This window comes from Colius striatus, chromosome 2, assembly GCF_028858725.1.
Source record: "Colius striatus isolate bColStr4 chromosome 2, bColStr4.1.hap1, whole genome shotgun sequence".
Lineage (NCBI taxonomy): Eukaryota > Metazoa > Chordata > Aves > Coliiformes > Coliidae > Colius > Colius striatus.
The window spans coordinates 8794071-8809549 of NC_084760.1; the positions used below are offsets into that span (position 1 = coordinate 8794071).

Consider the following 15479-nt stretch of genomic DNA (forward strand, 5'->3'; position numbering starts at 1 on the left):
AGCACCTCATCAATGTGTCTGTTAATTATCTCCAGGGATGGTGGCTCCACCACCTCCCTGGGCAGCCCCTTCCAATGCTTGACAACCCTCTCAGTGAAAAAGTTCTTCCCAATGTCCAATATAAACCTCCCATGGTGCAACTTGAGCTCATTTCCTCTTGTCATAGAATCACAGAATCACAGAATGGTAGGGGTTGGAAGGGACCTTTAGAGATCATCTAGTCCAGCCCCCCTGCAGAAGCAGGTTCACCCTATCATTCATTACTGGAGAAAAGAAATTGACTTCCACCTCAGTACAACTCCCCTTCAGGTAGCTGTAGAGAGTGATCATGTCTCCTCTCAGCCTCCTCCAGGCTAAGCATCCCCAGCTCCCTCATCTGCTCCTTGTCAGACTTGTTCTCCGGACCCTTCACCAGCTTTGTTTCCCATCTTTGGACATGCTCCAGCACCTCAATATCCCTCTTGTAGTGAGGGGCCCAGAACTGGATACAGTATTCGAGATGCAGCCTCACCATCACCAAGTACAGGGTGAGTACACCAAGTACATCACCAAGTACAGGGGGACAATCACCTCCTTGGCCCTGCTGGTCACACTATTTCTGATACAAGTCAGGATGCCATTGGCTTTCTGGGCCACCTGGGCACACTGCTGGCTCACATTCAGCTGACTGTTGACCAACATTCCCAGGTCCTTTTCCTTTGGGCAGCTTTCCAGCCCCTCTGTCCCAAGCCTGTAGCGTTGCCTGGGGTTGTTGTGATCCAAGTGCAGGGCTCGACCCTTGGCCTTGTTGAACCTCATGCGATTGGCCCCAGCCCATCGCTCCAGCCTGGCTTTTTTTACTCTAGTTTTATAGTCAAAATGAACAACATGTGCTTTTCAGGGGCCATGAGTGTGTAGGTCAGAGTAGGATTTGGATCAGAATCCCTCAAAAAGAAGAAAAGTTCTTTATCAACATCTGCAATGAATCTAGATAATGGTCACGGCCAATATAAGCCGGCCTCTGAAACGATGACTCACAGCTCATTTGCCCCTACTAAATCTGGAGCTCCACTGCAAATCTGTCCACAAGAGAAAATTCATTGAACCACTGGAAAACTTGTTACATAACATTGAGCACAAGTGGACTCATTTAAAAACCAGACATACAATTGCTGAAACAAACTTAGCAGAGGCAAATCTCTCTTGTTGAAAAATAACTGCACCCTCTTTTATACCCATTGCCCTGGGATACAACCCCCAGTAAAAGAGTTTGATCAAGGACTGAACTAAACTGCTTTTACCCTAATAATGTACATACCTGAGGAATTTTGTGTCTTGCAATAAGCATGGTCATGTTCCTCATGCTTGGGTCGTTGTTGGGAGACTATGGAGGGAACCGAGCAATGAGGAAAAGGAGGAAACCTTAATCAAGTTAGACATAAATCAACATTCAAATGTAAATGGTGAAGTTGTTTTATGATGTTGCCTGGTATGGAAATAGTTGGATATAAAACACAGTAGAAGTATCTTGATAGAACATGAGGAAATGGGCTCAAGTTGTACCAGGGAATGTTTATATTGGACATCAGGAAGAACTTTTCCACTGAGAGGGTTGTTAAGCACTGGAAGGGGCTGCCCAGGGAGGTGGTGGAGTCACCATCCCTGGAGATATTCAAAAGACACACAGATGAGGTGCTAAGGGACATGGGTTAGTTTAGTGATGGGCCTGGCAGTGTGAGGTGAGTGGTTGGACTTGATGATCTTAAAGGTCTTTTCCAACTGTGATGACTCTGTGATTCTATGACATTAGTATTACTGTAATGTCCAAGACAATGCTTTAGTTCATTAGTAGATGCTGAAATTACAGCTTACTTTGGATTTTCTGTGTATAATCCATCTTGTTTGGCTTTGGAGAATTGGGAGGTGTTTTCCTGGGAATCTTACACCAACACCATGCACAGCTGCTGGTTATAAAGCTGCAGAATGATTTATCTGTGATCATGTTTTCCCTTCATTGCTCCCTATAGAAACCAGCCTCTCTCATTTTTGACTTCTAGGATCACAGTGACAGCGATGTGCAACATGGACTTCAGCCGCTTCCCCCTGGACTCTCAGACGTGTTCTTTGGAGCTGGAGAGCTGTATGTTGTATCTTTATTTCTAGCTAGACGTGCTCCATCTCTGCTTGCACATAGACTAGCCACATTTCAGAAGGCAGTCTATTTTAGATCCTGAAAAAAATAGCTGTTCAGAGTTACAGAGAGTCTTTCTATTGCCTTTCTGTGCTGTATATCTGGCCCTTATGCTGCAAGACAGGGGAATTTGCAAGGTAAGCATCCTAGATGGCACCTTCAAAAGCACACACCAACAGAAATGTTAGATTTACATTGGTTCTCAGCAGCTTGCTAATGAGAAATCTAGGGGAGAGGTTTTGCTCTGCTTGTTGCTTCTAACAGGAAGGTGATGCTTTCAAGTGCCGTGGTAAAAAGTTGATTGTGATCAATTTTCAATCAATTTCATCACCAAAGAGGTTTATGTGTGATCTTGCAAACACTGTGACCTGCTCTCAGTTTCTTTGAGAAAGACTTGTTTTGTGCAGAAAGTGATTGATGTTAAGAGTCAGATCTTCATGGCTGTTCTGTAAACTTCCACCAAGTCGTGGCAAGACTAACATCCAGCTGTTTAGAGATCCTCCTAGCTATTGAACTGAAATTTTCTTCTACAAACAACAGATTCACAGGGTAATTTGGATTGGTTTTGAGGTCAGCTGCTCCAGGACCTTGCTCACAGGACAGAGGGTGTTATATTGGGTTGGTCAGGGCTGTGTCTGGTCGGGTTTTGAACATCTCCAAGGTAATGGAGGTTCCACAACTTCTCTATGCAATCTGGGACCTGGGAGTCCCGGTTCACAATAAGCTAAAAATGAGCCAGCAATGTGCCCTCGTGGCCAAGAAGGCCAATGGCATCCTGGGGTGCATCACGAAGAGTGTGGCCAGTAGGTCGAGGGTGGTTCTGCTCCCCCTCTGCTCTGCCCTGCTGAGGCCTCATCTGGAGTCCTGTGTCCAGTTCTGGGCTCCTCAGCTCAAGAGGGACAGGGAAGTGCTGGAGAGAGGCCAGCACAGGGCCACCAAGATGATCAGGGGACTGGAACATCTTTCATATGAGGAAAGGCTGCAGGAACTGGGGCTGTTTAGTCTGGAGAAGAGGAGACTGAGTGGGGATCTCATGAATATTTACAAATATTCTAAAGGATGGGTGTCAGGAGGTTGGGGCAGCACTTTTTTTGTTGGTATCTAGCAACAGGACAAGGGGTAATGGGATGAAGCTGGAACACAAAAAGTTCCATTTAAACATAAGGAAAAACTATTTCAGTGTGAGGTGAGGGAGCCCTGGCACAGGCTGCCCAGGGAGGGTGTGGAGGCTCCTTCCTTGGATGTCTTCAAGACCCGCCTGGACATGTTCCTATGTGACCTGATCTAGATGGATCTGCTTTATCAGGGAGATTGGACTAGATGGTCTTTAGAGGTTCCTTCCAACCCCTACCATTCTGTGATTCTATGAACCTGTTCAAATGTTTGATAGCCCTCATCCTGAAACATTTTCTTTTTCCCTGCTTGGAAAAAAATCCTTTGCTGCAGCTTGCATCCCTTGCCTCTTGTCCTTTTCATTTTGGAGAAGAGTCTGAGAAAAGTCTGTTGCTTTTTTCTCTATGCTCCTCAGCAGGGAAGAGGTTGGATCCCACCACAGATTGCTCTTCTTCCAGCTGGATAAGCCCAGTCTCTTGCCTTACACTGGGTGCTCCAGCCCCCTGACTGTCTTGATAAACTGTTTTTTCATTCCCCATTCCTGCTTCCTAGTGTGCTAATTCATTAAGTTTTTCAGTCACAGTCTTGAAAGATTTCTAGAGTTTTGCTTCACATCACAACTGTCACTTTTGCTTTTACCATTCAGAGATAGTTTGAGGTGTCTGTGTTTCCTCCTTCCTCTAAATTCAGATGCTTTACTCATGACTGTTCCCTGAGTTATTCTTACCAGTCAGCAATACCTTGTATACGATTTTTGACACGTGGTGCTCAGAAAAGTACCATTCTAGCTGTCATTTCATCAGTAAGGAGTAAAAAGAGGATATGAAACAAGATGACCTGGATTTTTATGGTTGTTGTTGCTATCATGGTGTATCATATGGCAAGATATTTCTAAAGTGCTGTTAGCAAACTTATTTGTGGCATTACTTCATGACAAAGATGCTTTTGTATTTGTTAATTTTGACTGAACCTATTAACCTTTGTTTCTCCTCCAAGCCAAAGTCATATCACATTGTGTTTCCTCTTTCCCTGAGATGCTTACACTGATGAAGATCTGATGCTGTATTGGAAAAACGGGAATGAATCGCTGAAAACTGATGAAAAGATTTCTCTGTCTCAGTTTTTGATACAAAAGTTCCACACTACATCAAGACTGGCTTTCTACAGCAGCACAGGTATGGGCCTTTTCTGATTTATTGCTGAGCTTAGTGCTGTGTTAGCTACTTGTGAGAGAGCTCTTGGGGTTCTGTGTCACTGAAATGTGGCCTCCACAGTCTGGACAATATGCATTTTGAAAGATCAGGTTCTCATTTCACTACCCTTTAGAAAGAAAAGATCAAAAGAAAGATCTTGTCTCTGTGTGCCTAACATCCAGGCTGTTCTCACTGATTCTGGCTTTCCTCCTCTCTCAAAGGTTGGTACAATCGCCTCTATATAAACTTCACTTTACACCGACACATCTTCTTCTTCTTGCTCCAAACCTATTTCCCTGCCAGCCTCATGGTCATGTTGTCCTGGGTGTCCTTCTGGATTGATCACCGAGCAGTTCCTGCCAGAGTCTCTTTGGGTGAGAACAACTGCAGCAAACCACGGCTGCGTGGAAATCTTTGAACGTGAAAGCTTTGACGGGAAAGGGAACTGTTCATTTGGGTGGTTAACGATGATGAGCAAGCAAATGGGGGTTTTTCTGATGGTTAACATGCAACTGGTCTTAATGCCTTCATTTTGAATCAATCTTCCTGACCTCAGGACAGAAAGGGCTGTGGTTTTAAAAATAAAGTTTAGCAAAGAAGAGAGTTTCAGTGTTTATGAGTCAACTAATCAAGATTTTCCCCTGTTGCCCAGTCCTGCAGTTCTGAGACACACACTGCTGCCCATGAGGGTAGAGTTTCACAGGAGTTTAGGTACCTGCAGGGAGTTCAAGGCTTCTGTTACAATGTTCATGTGTACTTTTATGAACTTTTATGAAGAGTGTGGGCAGCAGGTCGAGGGAGGTTCTTCTGCCTCTCTCCTCTGCCCTGGTGAGGCCTCATCTGGAGTCCTGTGTCCAGTTCTGGGCTCCTCAGCTCAAGAGGGACAGGGAAGTGCTGGAGAGAGTCCAGCACAGGGCCACCAAGATGATCAGGGGACTGGAACATCTTCCTTATGAGGAAAGGCTGCAGGAACTGGGGCTGTTTAGTCTGGAGAAGAGGAGACTGAGGGGAGATCTTATTAACATTTACAAATATCTGAAGGATAGATGTCAGGAGGTTGGGACATCCCTTTTTTCTATAGTAGGTAGCAACAGGACAAGGGGTGATGGGATGAAGCTGGAACACAAAAAGTTCCACTTAAACATAAGAAAAAACTATGTCAGTGTGAGGTGAGGGAGCCCTGGCACAGGCTGCCCAGAGGGGTTGTGGAGGCTCCTTCCTTGGAGGTCTTCAAGACCCACCTGGACATGTTCCTATGTGACCTGATCTAGGTGACCCTGCTTCTGCAGGGGGGCTGGACTAGATGATCTCTAAAGGTCCCTTCCAACCCCTACCATTCTGTGATTCTATGATCTTATGAGCAAGATCCTCCCACTAGGAACTCCCCACATCAGTTTACAGGTAGCTGCTCCACTGCTCCTCAAAACTAAGCCCCTCATGAGCACAGAAGTCCAGGCAGTGGAACAGTTCTGCATTGTCAGAAGGGATACTTATCCCAAATTTATTTCATATCTGATATCTTGTAGAGCATCACATAGAGCATAGTTTCTGATTTTCTGGGGACAAAAGCCTTATGAACTGTATTAGTCAATAACATTTATTTCTCTTGTTTTGTTTTTCTCCCAGGGATAACCACGGTGCTGACCATGTCCACGATCATCACTGGGGTGAACGCCTCCATGCCTCGTGTTTCCTACATCAAAGCAGTGGACATTTACCTGTGGGTCAGTTTTGTGTTTGTCTTCCTCTCAGTGCTGGAGTATGCAGCAGTGAATTACCTGACCACGGTGCAAGAGAGGAAGGAGAGGAAGCTCCGGGAGAGGGTGAGAAAAACTGTTCTGTTCACCCATTTATTCCTTTTTTCTCTTACAGATGATCTACTCTTTATATTGACTGGTTTGTGTCTATTAGTGGGAAAACACTGCCATCCATGTGTATATAACTGGAGCTGTTTAGACTGCTCCACCTCAGGCTGAACTCCTAACACCAGAAAACAGGAGTAGGTCTCATGAGACTTCATAGAAACATCATGTGATCTGGACTGAGGGAGGCTGCAACTGGGAACTGTGTGAGGATGTCAAAAGGGGAAAGTATCAAATCTGATACTTCACTGCAGCTGCCACAGTTGCTGTATTTTTAAACTAAAGATGTTATTCGGAGCGGATTCATTTCCTCTCTCTACAGTCAGCTTTACTCTGGAAACTGGATTCAATGGATGTAATAGTAGAGTTGTTCCCCATTACCAAGCAATAAACAATCAGCAAAGTTTATGCTTTTACTTTTTAATGTGCTGTGAAAAGTCTTTTCCTGCTTCCTCAGAGTTTTTCATGGTCTGACCAGATAAAGCCTTGAGCAGCCTGGCCCTGCTGTGAGCAGGAGATAAGACTAGAGACTGCCTAAGGTTCTTTCCAGCCTGAATTATCTCACAGCCCTTCTTCTTTGTAATTAAACAAAACATCACCTTTTGAACACTAAGGCTTGGGGTTATTTTTTTTCAGTCCCCACACAACCAGAACATGACTATGTTTTACAACTTCTTTCCTCCCATTAGGAACTCGCCACATCAGTTCACAGGTAATATTGGTCACCAGCTCTCTGACTCCTCCAGAAATTTCAGAGAATGTTAGAACGGTTTGGGTTGGAAGAGACCTTAAAGATCACTGAGTTCCAACCTCCCTGCCATGGGCAGGGACACCATCCACCAGATCAGCTTGCTCAAAGTCACATCCAGCCTGGCCTTGAACACTTCCAGGGATGGGCCTCTCTGGACAATCTGTTCCAATGCCTCAGCACCCTCTCAGGGAAGAACTTCTTAATAGCTAATCTCAGTCTATCTTCTTTCAATTTGAAGCCATTACTTCTTGTCACTACAGTTTTTGTATCAGCCTTTCAGAACTGCCAGTGCAGGCAGAGTCTTTCATACGATCTATCTGACCATGACACTTCTCTCTGAACTACACTGTTGGCTTTCCATGCTCTCTTCCCCTTGCACTTCTTCCTGTGACTTCTCTGAAGTACAGAATTGATCACTTATTAGCCCAGTACCTTTCCTAGTCATCATCTCATAGAAAAATTACTTTGATACGTTTTAAAAAGCAGTTGGAATAAATTTAACAGACTCTTGTGACAAAATTTTACCTCTCTCTGAGCCCTTCTCAACAACAGTGTTGCTCTGGAAAGCTACTTGAACAGGTCCTGAGTATCTTGATTTGTCTATGTGCCCATCCTAGTCCTCACCCAAGGCCTAGCAGTCCTTTGCAGCACAAGGTGAAGATGCTCTGTGCAAGCACAGTGAGTCAGGTGTGACTTGCTGTGTGTGAGCAATGGTCTGTGACCTTTTAGCCAGCTCTGCTCAGACTTCCCATGTCCAAAGAAGATGGCATCTTGACAGTACCCAGCAAATTAAAAAAACCATCCTTGCTAAGTATGACTTGCCTGGAATAAACCTGGGGGCTTTTTAAAGGCAAAACCCCCCTCCTTTGTCTTGAACTGTACTGGAGGGATGAAACGAACTTGACAGGGCTTGTTACTATTCTGCAAAGTTTGCAGGAGCATTTTCCCTCTTCCAGTGGTGGTACAGCTTGTTATTTGTATCACAAATCTTCCCTTTACTGAGTCTTATGCATTGAAATCTATATTCAGCAAATGTCTTTTTACTACACAAGGAAAACTGTTCTATGCAGTCTTCAGCATGTGACAGTGTTAACCCTCAACGTTGGTAATGGGAACAGAGATAGCAAGCAGCGTTATTTGAGAGGGCTGTGGCAAAGTGTAGGTGAGTGGTCTTGAAGAAGCAGAAGAGACATTTCTCACTGAAAAATGTAAATCTTGTAAGCCAATGCTGCTCCCCTTTGAAAGACCCCCAAAATCCTAATAAGAATTCATTAGGTCACCCGGGGAAGAGGTTTATGTTATGTCTGCATGAAGAAATTAGACGTGCCTGGGAGCAAGGCTGATGGGCATGGAATATCTAAAACTAAACCTCCTTCCCCTCAAAACTGGAGTGGCTGCTGTGAACTGCCTGTGGCAAATGGTGTGGGGCCCATGCTTACTCCCAAGCTGTACATGGGAACTCTTTGATGCTTGTTGGCCTGGAAAAAACTCAGACCAGAGACATTTCTGACACTCTTGCTAGTGTTGTCTGATGAGTTCCCATGCCCAAGGAAGTTCTTTGGCAGTGATTAATTTATTAGTGTAGACATAGACTAAAAATGCTGCAGGGTGAATTTATGTAGCATAATTCTGCATGTATGTGCCTTTGTGAAGATGGGTGTAATTTAAGACTCTGAGGAAGTCTGTTTCTAGTATGTTAGGCTCCCTTGTCTGTGGGAGTGACTGTCATCACACGTACATGAAGCCATGGGAACTGTAATTTGATGTGGGGGCTATGAGTAAATCTGGACAATTTCTTCCTCTGCTGGGTCCTGTAGCAATCAGCTTATTGCCATCATTTTCCCTTCCACCCACCGTTTCCTGGACCTGTCATCAGCTGATGATAAAGAACCTGATGAAATTCTTCCCTGTGGGTTTTTGATGGTGGTTTTGCTGGTTTTTTTTGAAGTACACCTGCTTAGTGTAAAATATGTCTTAAAGCCCAGCTGATGTTCAACTATACCCATGGAATGCTCCAAAAAATTCCTGAAGTGCTGGAAGTAGAAAAAATGGGCGACAAAATTACCCCGTTTTTCTGCACATAATCTGCTGATATCAAACCATTTGCTATGACTAGAACACAGAAAACAGTTCTTCAGTTGCTTTTCAGGTTTTCAGTGATCTGGTGATTAAAGAACTTGGAGAAAAAAACTTTGGGTGCAGAGTTTTCCACTGGCATCCTGAATATTATATATACAGATATATATATTTTAGGGAGAAAAAATATATTCAGGATATATGCATTTCTATGTATTGTAGCATCATAGAATCATAGAATGGTAGGGGTTGGAAGGGACCTTTAGAGATCATCTAGTCCAACTCCCCTGCCAAAGCAGGACCACCTAGATCTGGTCACACAGGAACATGTCCAGGCTGGTCTTGAAGAGCTCCAAGGAAGGAGCCTCCACACCCCTCTGGGCAGCCTGTGCCAGGGCTCCCTCACCTCACAGTGACATAGTTTTTCCTTATGTTTAAATGGAACTTTTTCTCTTCCATTCATCCCATTACCCTTTGTCCTGTTGCTAGATACAATAGACAAAAAGTGCTGCCCCCACCTCCTGACACCCAGCATTTAGATATTTGTAAATATTAATGAGATCCCCCCTCAGTCTCCTCTTCTCCAGACTAAACAGCCCCAGTTCCCACAGCCTTTCCTCGTAAGGAAGATGCTCCAGTCCCCTGATCATCTTGGTGGCCCTGTGCTGGACTCTCTCCAGCAGTTCCCTGTCCCTCTTGAGCTGAGGAGCCCAGAACTGGACACAGGACTCCAGATGAGGCCTCACCAGGGCAGAGCAGAGAGGGAGAAGAACCTCCCTTGACCTGCTGCCCACACTCTTCTTGATGCACCCCAGGCTGCCATTGGCCTTCTTGGCCATGAGGGCACATTGCTGGCTCATGTTCAGCTTATTACCAACCAACACTCCCAGGTCTCTCTGCAGAGCTGCTCTTCAGCAGGTCAACCCCCAGCCTGTCCCGGTGCATGGGGTTGTTCCTTCCCAGGTGCAGGACTCTGCACTTGTCCTTGTTGAACCTCATGAGGTTCCTCTCTGCCCAACTCTCCAGCTGGTCGAGATCCCACTAAATCTGCCTCTGGGGAATCAGCCAGTCCTCCCAGTTTAGTGTCAAGTATATATACTTAATTATTGTAGCTGAACTTATCCTTGAAAACAAATACTTGGAAAACTCATACATCAAAGTTGGTGGAGGAGGGAACTGAGGTCAAAGTATTACCTGGTAAGGAAAGCAGTTTGTGGGGAATCAGAGGCAGGAATTCCTACCAGAGAGGAAGTTTTGGAATCCATTTTCATTACATACAAATACATAATCCATGTTGCTGGGACAGAAAACCTGCAGATTTTAAACAGTGGACAACAGTGTTCGAAATCCTAGACTTTTGGGATGCATGCTGGTGCTGATGAAGTCAATGCAAGCTTTGACATTGAATTCAACAGGGCTGGGATTTTACATGAGGTTTTTTACCGGTCCTTTCCTTGGTTTGAAATCACATTTACAAGTAAAACGTGTATCTGTGAAATCAGAACTTGGCCTTTTTTTACCCTGCAACCTGGACAGGATGAGCCATTCCCAGAGATAAAACTGCATCTCGTGCCTGAATATCTGTAAACACAAAGAACTGCAAAATAAGGAGTCCCAAAACAGCGAGATTCAACAGAGCTAGCTCAGAAAACCTTTTTGTTAGCTTCCATGTATGCTAAAGCATTTTGGGGAAGCTGCTTGTCCAAGCAATGTAACTAAACTATGTCTCTTCCTTTTGGAACACAAGCAAGAAGAAACAACCAGTAATTCTTACTCAAAGAGAAATTTACAGTGTCTCAACTAAAATTTCAAGTCTAATTATTTACAAGCTGTCTATTAATAGATAGACATCATTTCTTGTTGCTAATGAGTTCTTACAGTGTTCAGCTACGTTTCTTGTTTATGTTCCTTAGCTTCCATGTACGTGTGGGATGCCTCATTCGAAAACTATGATGCTGGATGGAAACTACAGCGAGTCTGATGCCAACAGCCTGGCAGGATATACAAGAAACCAGATGGTCCCAGAGGAAGAAAAACAAGAAAAAATAGTTGTGCACTTAGCTATGAGCAATGAATCTAATTCGTCAAGGAAGAGAGGCCTGAAGGGCCATGTGGGTTTGCGCATCATCCAGAACACTCATGCCATTGATAAATACTCAAGATTAATATTTCCAGGCACCTATATATTTTTTAATTTGATATATTGGTCAGTCTTTAGCTAAGCATTCTGGCACAGCAGTGGCTGAAGCAGAAGACATTTAGAAAACTCTCTCTTGTTGGTTCTTTTTCGGTTTAATCTGGATGCGAAGCCAGAAAACTGATTATTTTATTGCTTCTTGGGGGAACAAAGGAGAGGACACATCCTACATTGGGCAACTCCATGCACAGGCATCCTGGAGGAACCACGCTGTGCTGGTTGCTTTCTAACCCACACCCCAGCTCCTGTTTGCTTTATGACATATGTCATTTCTCATACTTGAAAATGTGTGCTCACTGTTCACCCAAAAGGTGCTGTATGATCATCAGGGGACAGCCATGCTGGTGGTGCCTGTTGTGCAGTGGACAATCAGAGACAGTGCTCACATGGGCTGTCAGGGATTAGGCAAATGCAGCTTGCAAGGGGAGGAGGTCTGGATGGTGTAACTCTCGTAAGGGAAGTGAATGAGGCCTTTCCTTTTCAAAACCTCTGTTTCTGAGCAAATCCTTTTCTTTTCCTTTGGCCTGTGAGCATTGTATTTCTTTCCATTGGTTTATGAAGACTCTTTTAAGGTCCACATTCTGCTTTGCCTGGATAGGACCTTCATCAATACCGTTAGGACAGTTGACTGGCCAGGTTCAACAGGGCTGGTTACAAGGTGCAGGTAGTAGGTTTGAGTCAGTGGTCAGGTTTGTTTCCAGATTACAAGTAAGGAGTGATGAGGCAGCACAGAAGTCCCCATACTCACAGAAGCTGGCTCCCAGAGTACATGGGTAATGAAAACAAGGAGGTTTAGGCACATGTTCTTCACATAATTTGAGCACAGCACAAGATAAATGGCACTCACCCTCTAAAATGAGGGGGGAAGCTGATATGTAGCACGTGCAGTCAGCACATGCATGGTGGGCAGTGTCTCAGGGAGCATCATTTCCTCCCTCCAGAGCAGAGAACAGTGTTGATGGCAGTACTGGTGGCTTTCAAGGATTTTCCTCACCCCTGTGAGGAAAGTGCAGCCCACAGAGCAACTGTATATCTCAACGTGACTTTACCAATCAACACATTGTCCTTCTGTTTAGGCATTTTGGATCAAAAGGGAGAGATGTCTGCCAGAAACTCTCTCTGTAGGAATACAGGCATGTCAGAGATGAAATGGCTGAAAATATTACCAAGGGATTCAATGGGACCCTGTCTGGCCTCTGTCTCCAAGTGGATGTAGGTCCTTTGAAGCTGCTGGAGAGCACTGTCACGTTTTTCACCCTGTGATACCGCCCTTTCCTAACAATGCTGATGGCAAAACTCACATGTAGAAACGTGAGAGCCACAAGATGATGATATTGAGGTTTGTGTGCTCCTTATTTTTAGAAAACACCATGACTTTTTGGTTGTGGTGGAGATTATCTTCCTCAAAGCACTTGGTTCCCAAGCTGAAACTCAGCAGGGTGGGCAGAGCCTGAAGCGTGAAGCCCCAGAACTGAGGTTACAAGCTGATTCAATGTCAGGATTGTTATACATGGGGCTGGGCCATGAAGATTTGAATAAACCACAAGACTAAAGGAAAAGCAAACAAAGATGCTACTAAACCTACAACCATTTGCTGGTGTGTGAAGTTTTCTGCTTACCTTAGTGGTAATTCTTATGTCCTGTATCTCAAGGGATGTAGAAGATGGCAGGGAAGTGTCAACTCCAGGCTGTCAACAGCATGCAGGATTTCCCTTGTGCCTCAAATATGGCTGCCTAAGTCCCATTGATGGTTGCACTGATTTACTGCAAACAAAATCAATGAGAGAAACTAAAATGAATGGTTGTGTTCCTCTTTCATCATCCATGTTAATAACTGACAGGAATGGAATTCTGTCTGGTCATAAAAGCAAGCAAATGCAGTCCTGAAATCACTGGCAAGAGGAGCCATGGAAGGACAATATCTGAAAGGAAGGCTTGTCCCAGTCTGACACTTCTCATCAGGCCAGTGCTTTTACCACATAATGCTGCTCTTGGGAGCTGAAACCTGGACACTTCTCCCATTAACAGGTGGAGATGACTACAACAAAGCCTCTCAAAATACTAAAATAATAAAGAAATGGACCACTCTTCTTTTGAGAGGTTAAAACTTGGACATAAAAGTGTGCATTCTTCACCATCAACAGTTTTGAGTGCAAACCAGGATCCAGTGTTGCAGTTGGCAGCAGGACAGTGCAGCCAAGGGACTTTTGCTGGTGGAAGGCAGCAGAGCTGCACTATGAAGTCACCAGTGTGGGGAGGGAGAAACTCGTTCCCTGTGCCCAGTTTTGTCAGTGTTTCTGCATCACCCATGGCACGTGCCATTTAACCTCTCAGTGCCTCATCTCCTCCATCTGGAAAGTGAGGAGCAGTAACATTTACCTACCTCATGAGGTGCCGAGGGGTTTAACCTGCTTAACTAGCACGTGTGTGGGGCACAGTTATGATTTCTGAGCAGGTCACCCAGTGGGAATCCAAAGGTTTTTGTCTTACTTACCAGTGAGTTCTTCAAATGTGTGCCCTGAATCAGTGCAGCTGGAAGAGAGCAGGTATCTCTCCTGCCTTATAATGATACCAAGCGAGATAACTCCCCCTCATTATAATGATATTAAACCAGAGAGAAATGTAGTCCAATGGCCAAAAAGTGAACATTGTCAGGAAATAGTGCCTCCTGGCATAGCAAAAAGAGTAATAAAGAGAACTCCTAGTGCTTTACTTTGCTACATTTTGATTACATCTCCTGTTCCCTTAGGAGTTAACGTGGCAACAGAGGCAGTCCTTTAGATCCTGTCATCTTTGTACTAGTGCTGCCTGTAGTTTAAATGCCAGCTAATAAACATCTTTTGGAAAGGCTGTCTTACTTTTATAGGCTGTATAACTGTGTCTGGTAGAAAAAGACTTTCACCTCTATTGGTTATGTACACATGCATGTAAAGCAAAAGTATTCTTCTATTAAAGGGGGGGGAAATCTCAGTCTTAGGCATCATTTACACTTATTCTTCGTCAAAACAATAGATGAAAAGTATAGGTGCAAATAAAACCATGGCATCACCTTCAGGCAGTGTATGAATTGCATTTTCCTGCTCATTAAGAGGAGAGTAGCTAGGCATGAAGCTAGAGCAAATATTTGACGTGTGGTGTGGGGAATGTATTTCACCTTTCCTCTGCTCTGGATTCCAAGAGACTCCACAGGCACTGTCTGACCTCCAGCTGCAAGATCCAACCAATGTTTTGTGAAATAGTGCCTGAAGCTAGGCTCTGAGTACTGTTGGATGGCTACAGCCCAATTGTGTGAAGCACTGAGCATCTGGACAATTAATCTACTGAAGGACAGGATTTTCAGAAGCTCATAAGGGATTTGGGCAAACAAGCCCATTGCTGAATGTGCCTGCTCTGAACGAGCTGGTCCAGTTGCGAAGAGAGAAGACGTCGACCCTGCTCATTCTGTGTTTGGCTCCATCCTACTTTTACTTCCTCTGAGCTAAACCACATCTTTGGAAGAGACTAACTCGATCCATAGATAAGTACACACATGTATAGTGTGTATGCAGGTAGCATGTAACAATGGAAGCCACTGGGATGTGTATATATGTTACATAGTGTGCATATGTGAAGTTGTATCATATTGTATGTAAATTGCCATGTGTTATGCCCAGAAAACTTACTGTGTTGAGTTGAAAAAAGGAATCTTACTGCCAGCCAAACGCCAAGAAACGAGGTGTTGGCAAAATTTGTGGGCTGGCTCACATTTTCCTGCTGGAAAAGGGAGAGTCGAGGAGTTTGCAAGAAGGGATGTTGCTAAAGTGGTTGTGCAATGGGTACAATCCACCGTCCTCAAACCTGGTGATAAAACAACAGATGGAAAGGGTGAAAAAGAGCCTATTTTATGGTGTAAACTTTAAAAAACCTGGGGTTTTAGTTCTGTTTGGAGATCCATTACCTATGAGCTAATGCCCAGGGGCAGTGGGTTTTAATAAACACCTCATTTGTAATTGATTCTAAATAAAAAGCACTTCCAAAGGTGAAAGAATTGTAGTGGAAGCATGCAAGTGCTTTGAAGTATGCAAAGCTCCTTGGGAAAACTGAGCCGTTAATTACAGCTATGATGAGCTACAGAGAC

At 44.3% G+C, this 15479-nt stretch overlaps 1 protein-coding gene across 1 annotated transcript in view; it reads left to right on the plus strand.

Annotated features, from left to right (window-relative positions):
* GABRR2 (gamma-aminobutyric acid type A receptor subunit rho2) overlaps nucleotides 1-12782 on the plus strand; it is a 36070-nt gene extending 23288 nt beyond the window's left edge. Inside the window, exons 5-9 of the mRNA XM_061989515.1 lie at nucleotides 2037-2119; nucleotides 4318-4458; nucleotides 4698-4850; nucleotides 6103-6299; nucleotides 11079-12782. Of these exons, the coding sequence (XP_061845499.1) occupies nucleotides 2037-2119; nucleotides 4318-4458; nucleotides 4698-4850; nucleotides 6103-6299; nucleotides 11079-11387 (883 nt within the window). The 3' untranslated portion in view covers nucleotides 11388-12782. The remainder of the gene's footprint in view (nucleotides 1-2036; nucleotides 2120-4317; nucleotides 4459-4697; nucleotides 4851-6102; nucleotides 6300-11078) is intronic.
* The last annotated feature ends 2697 nt before the right edge of the window (nucleotides 12783-15479 follow it).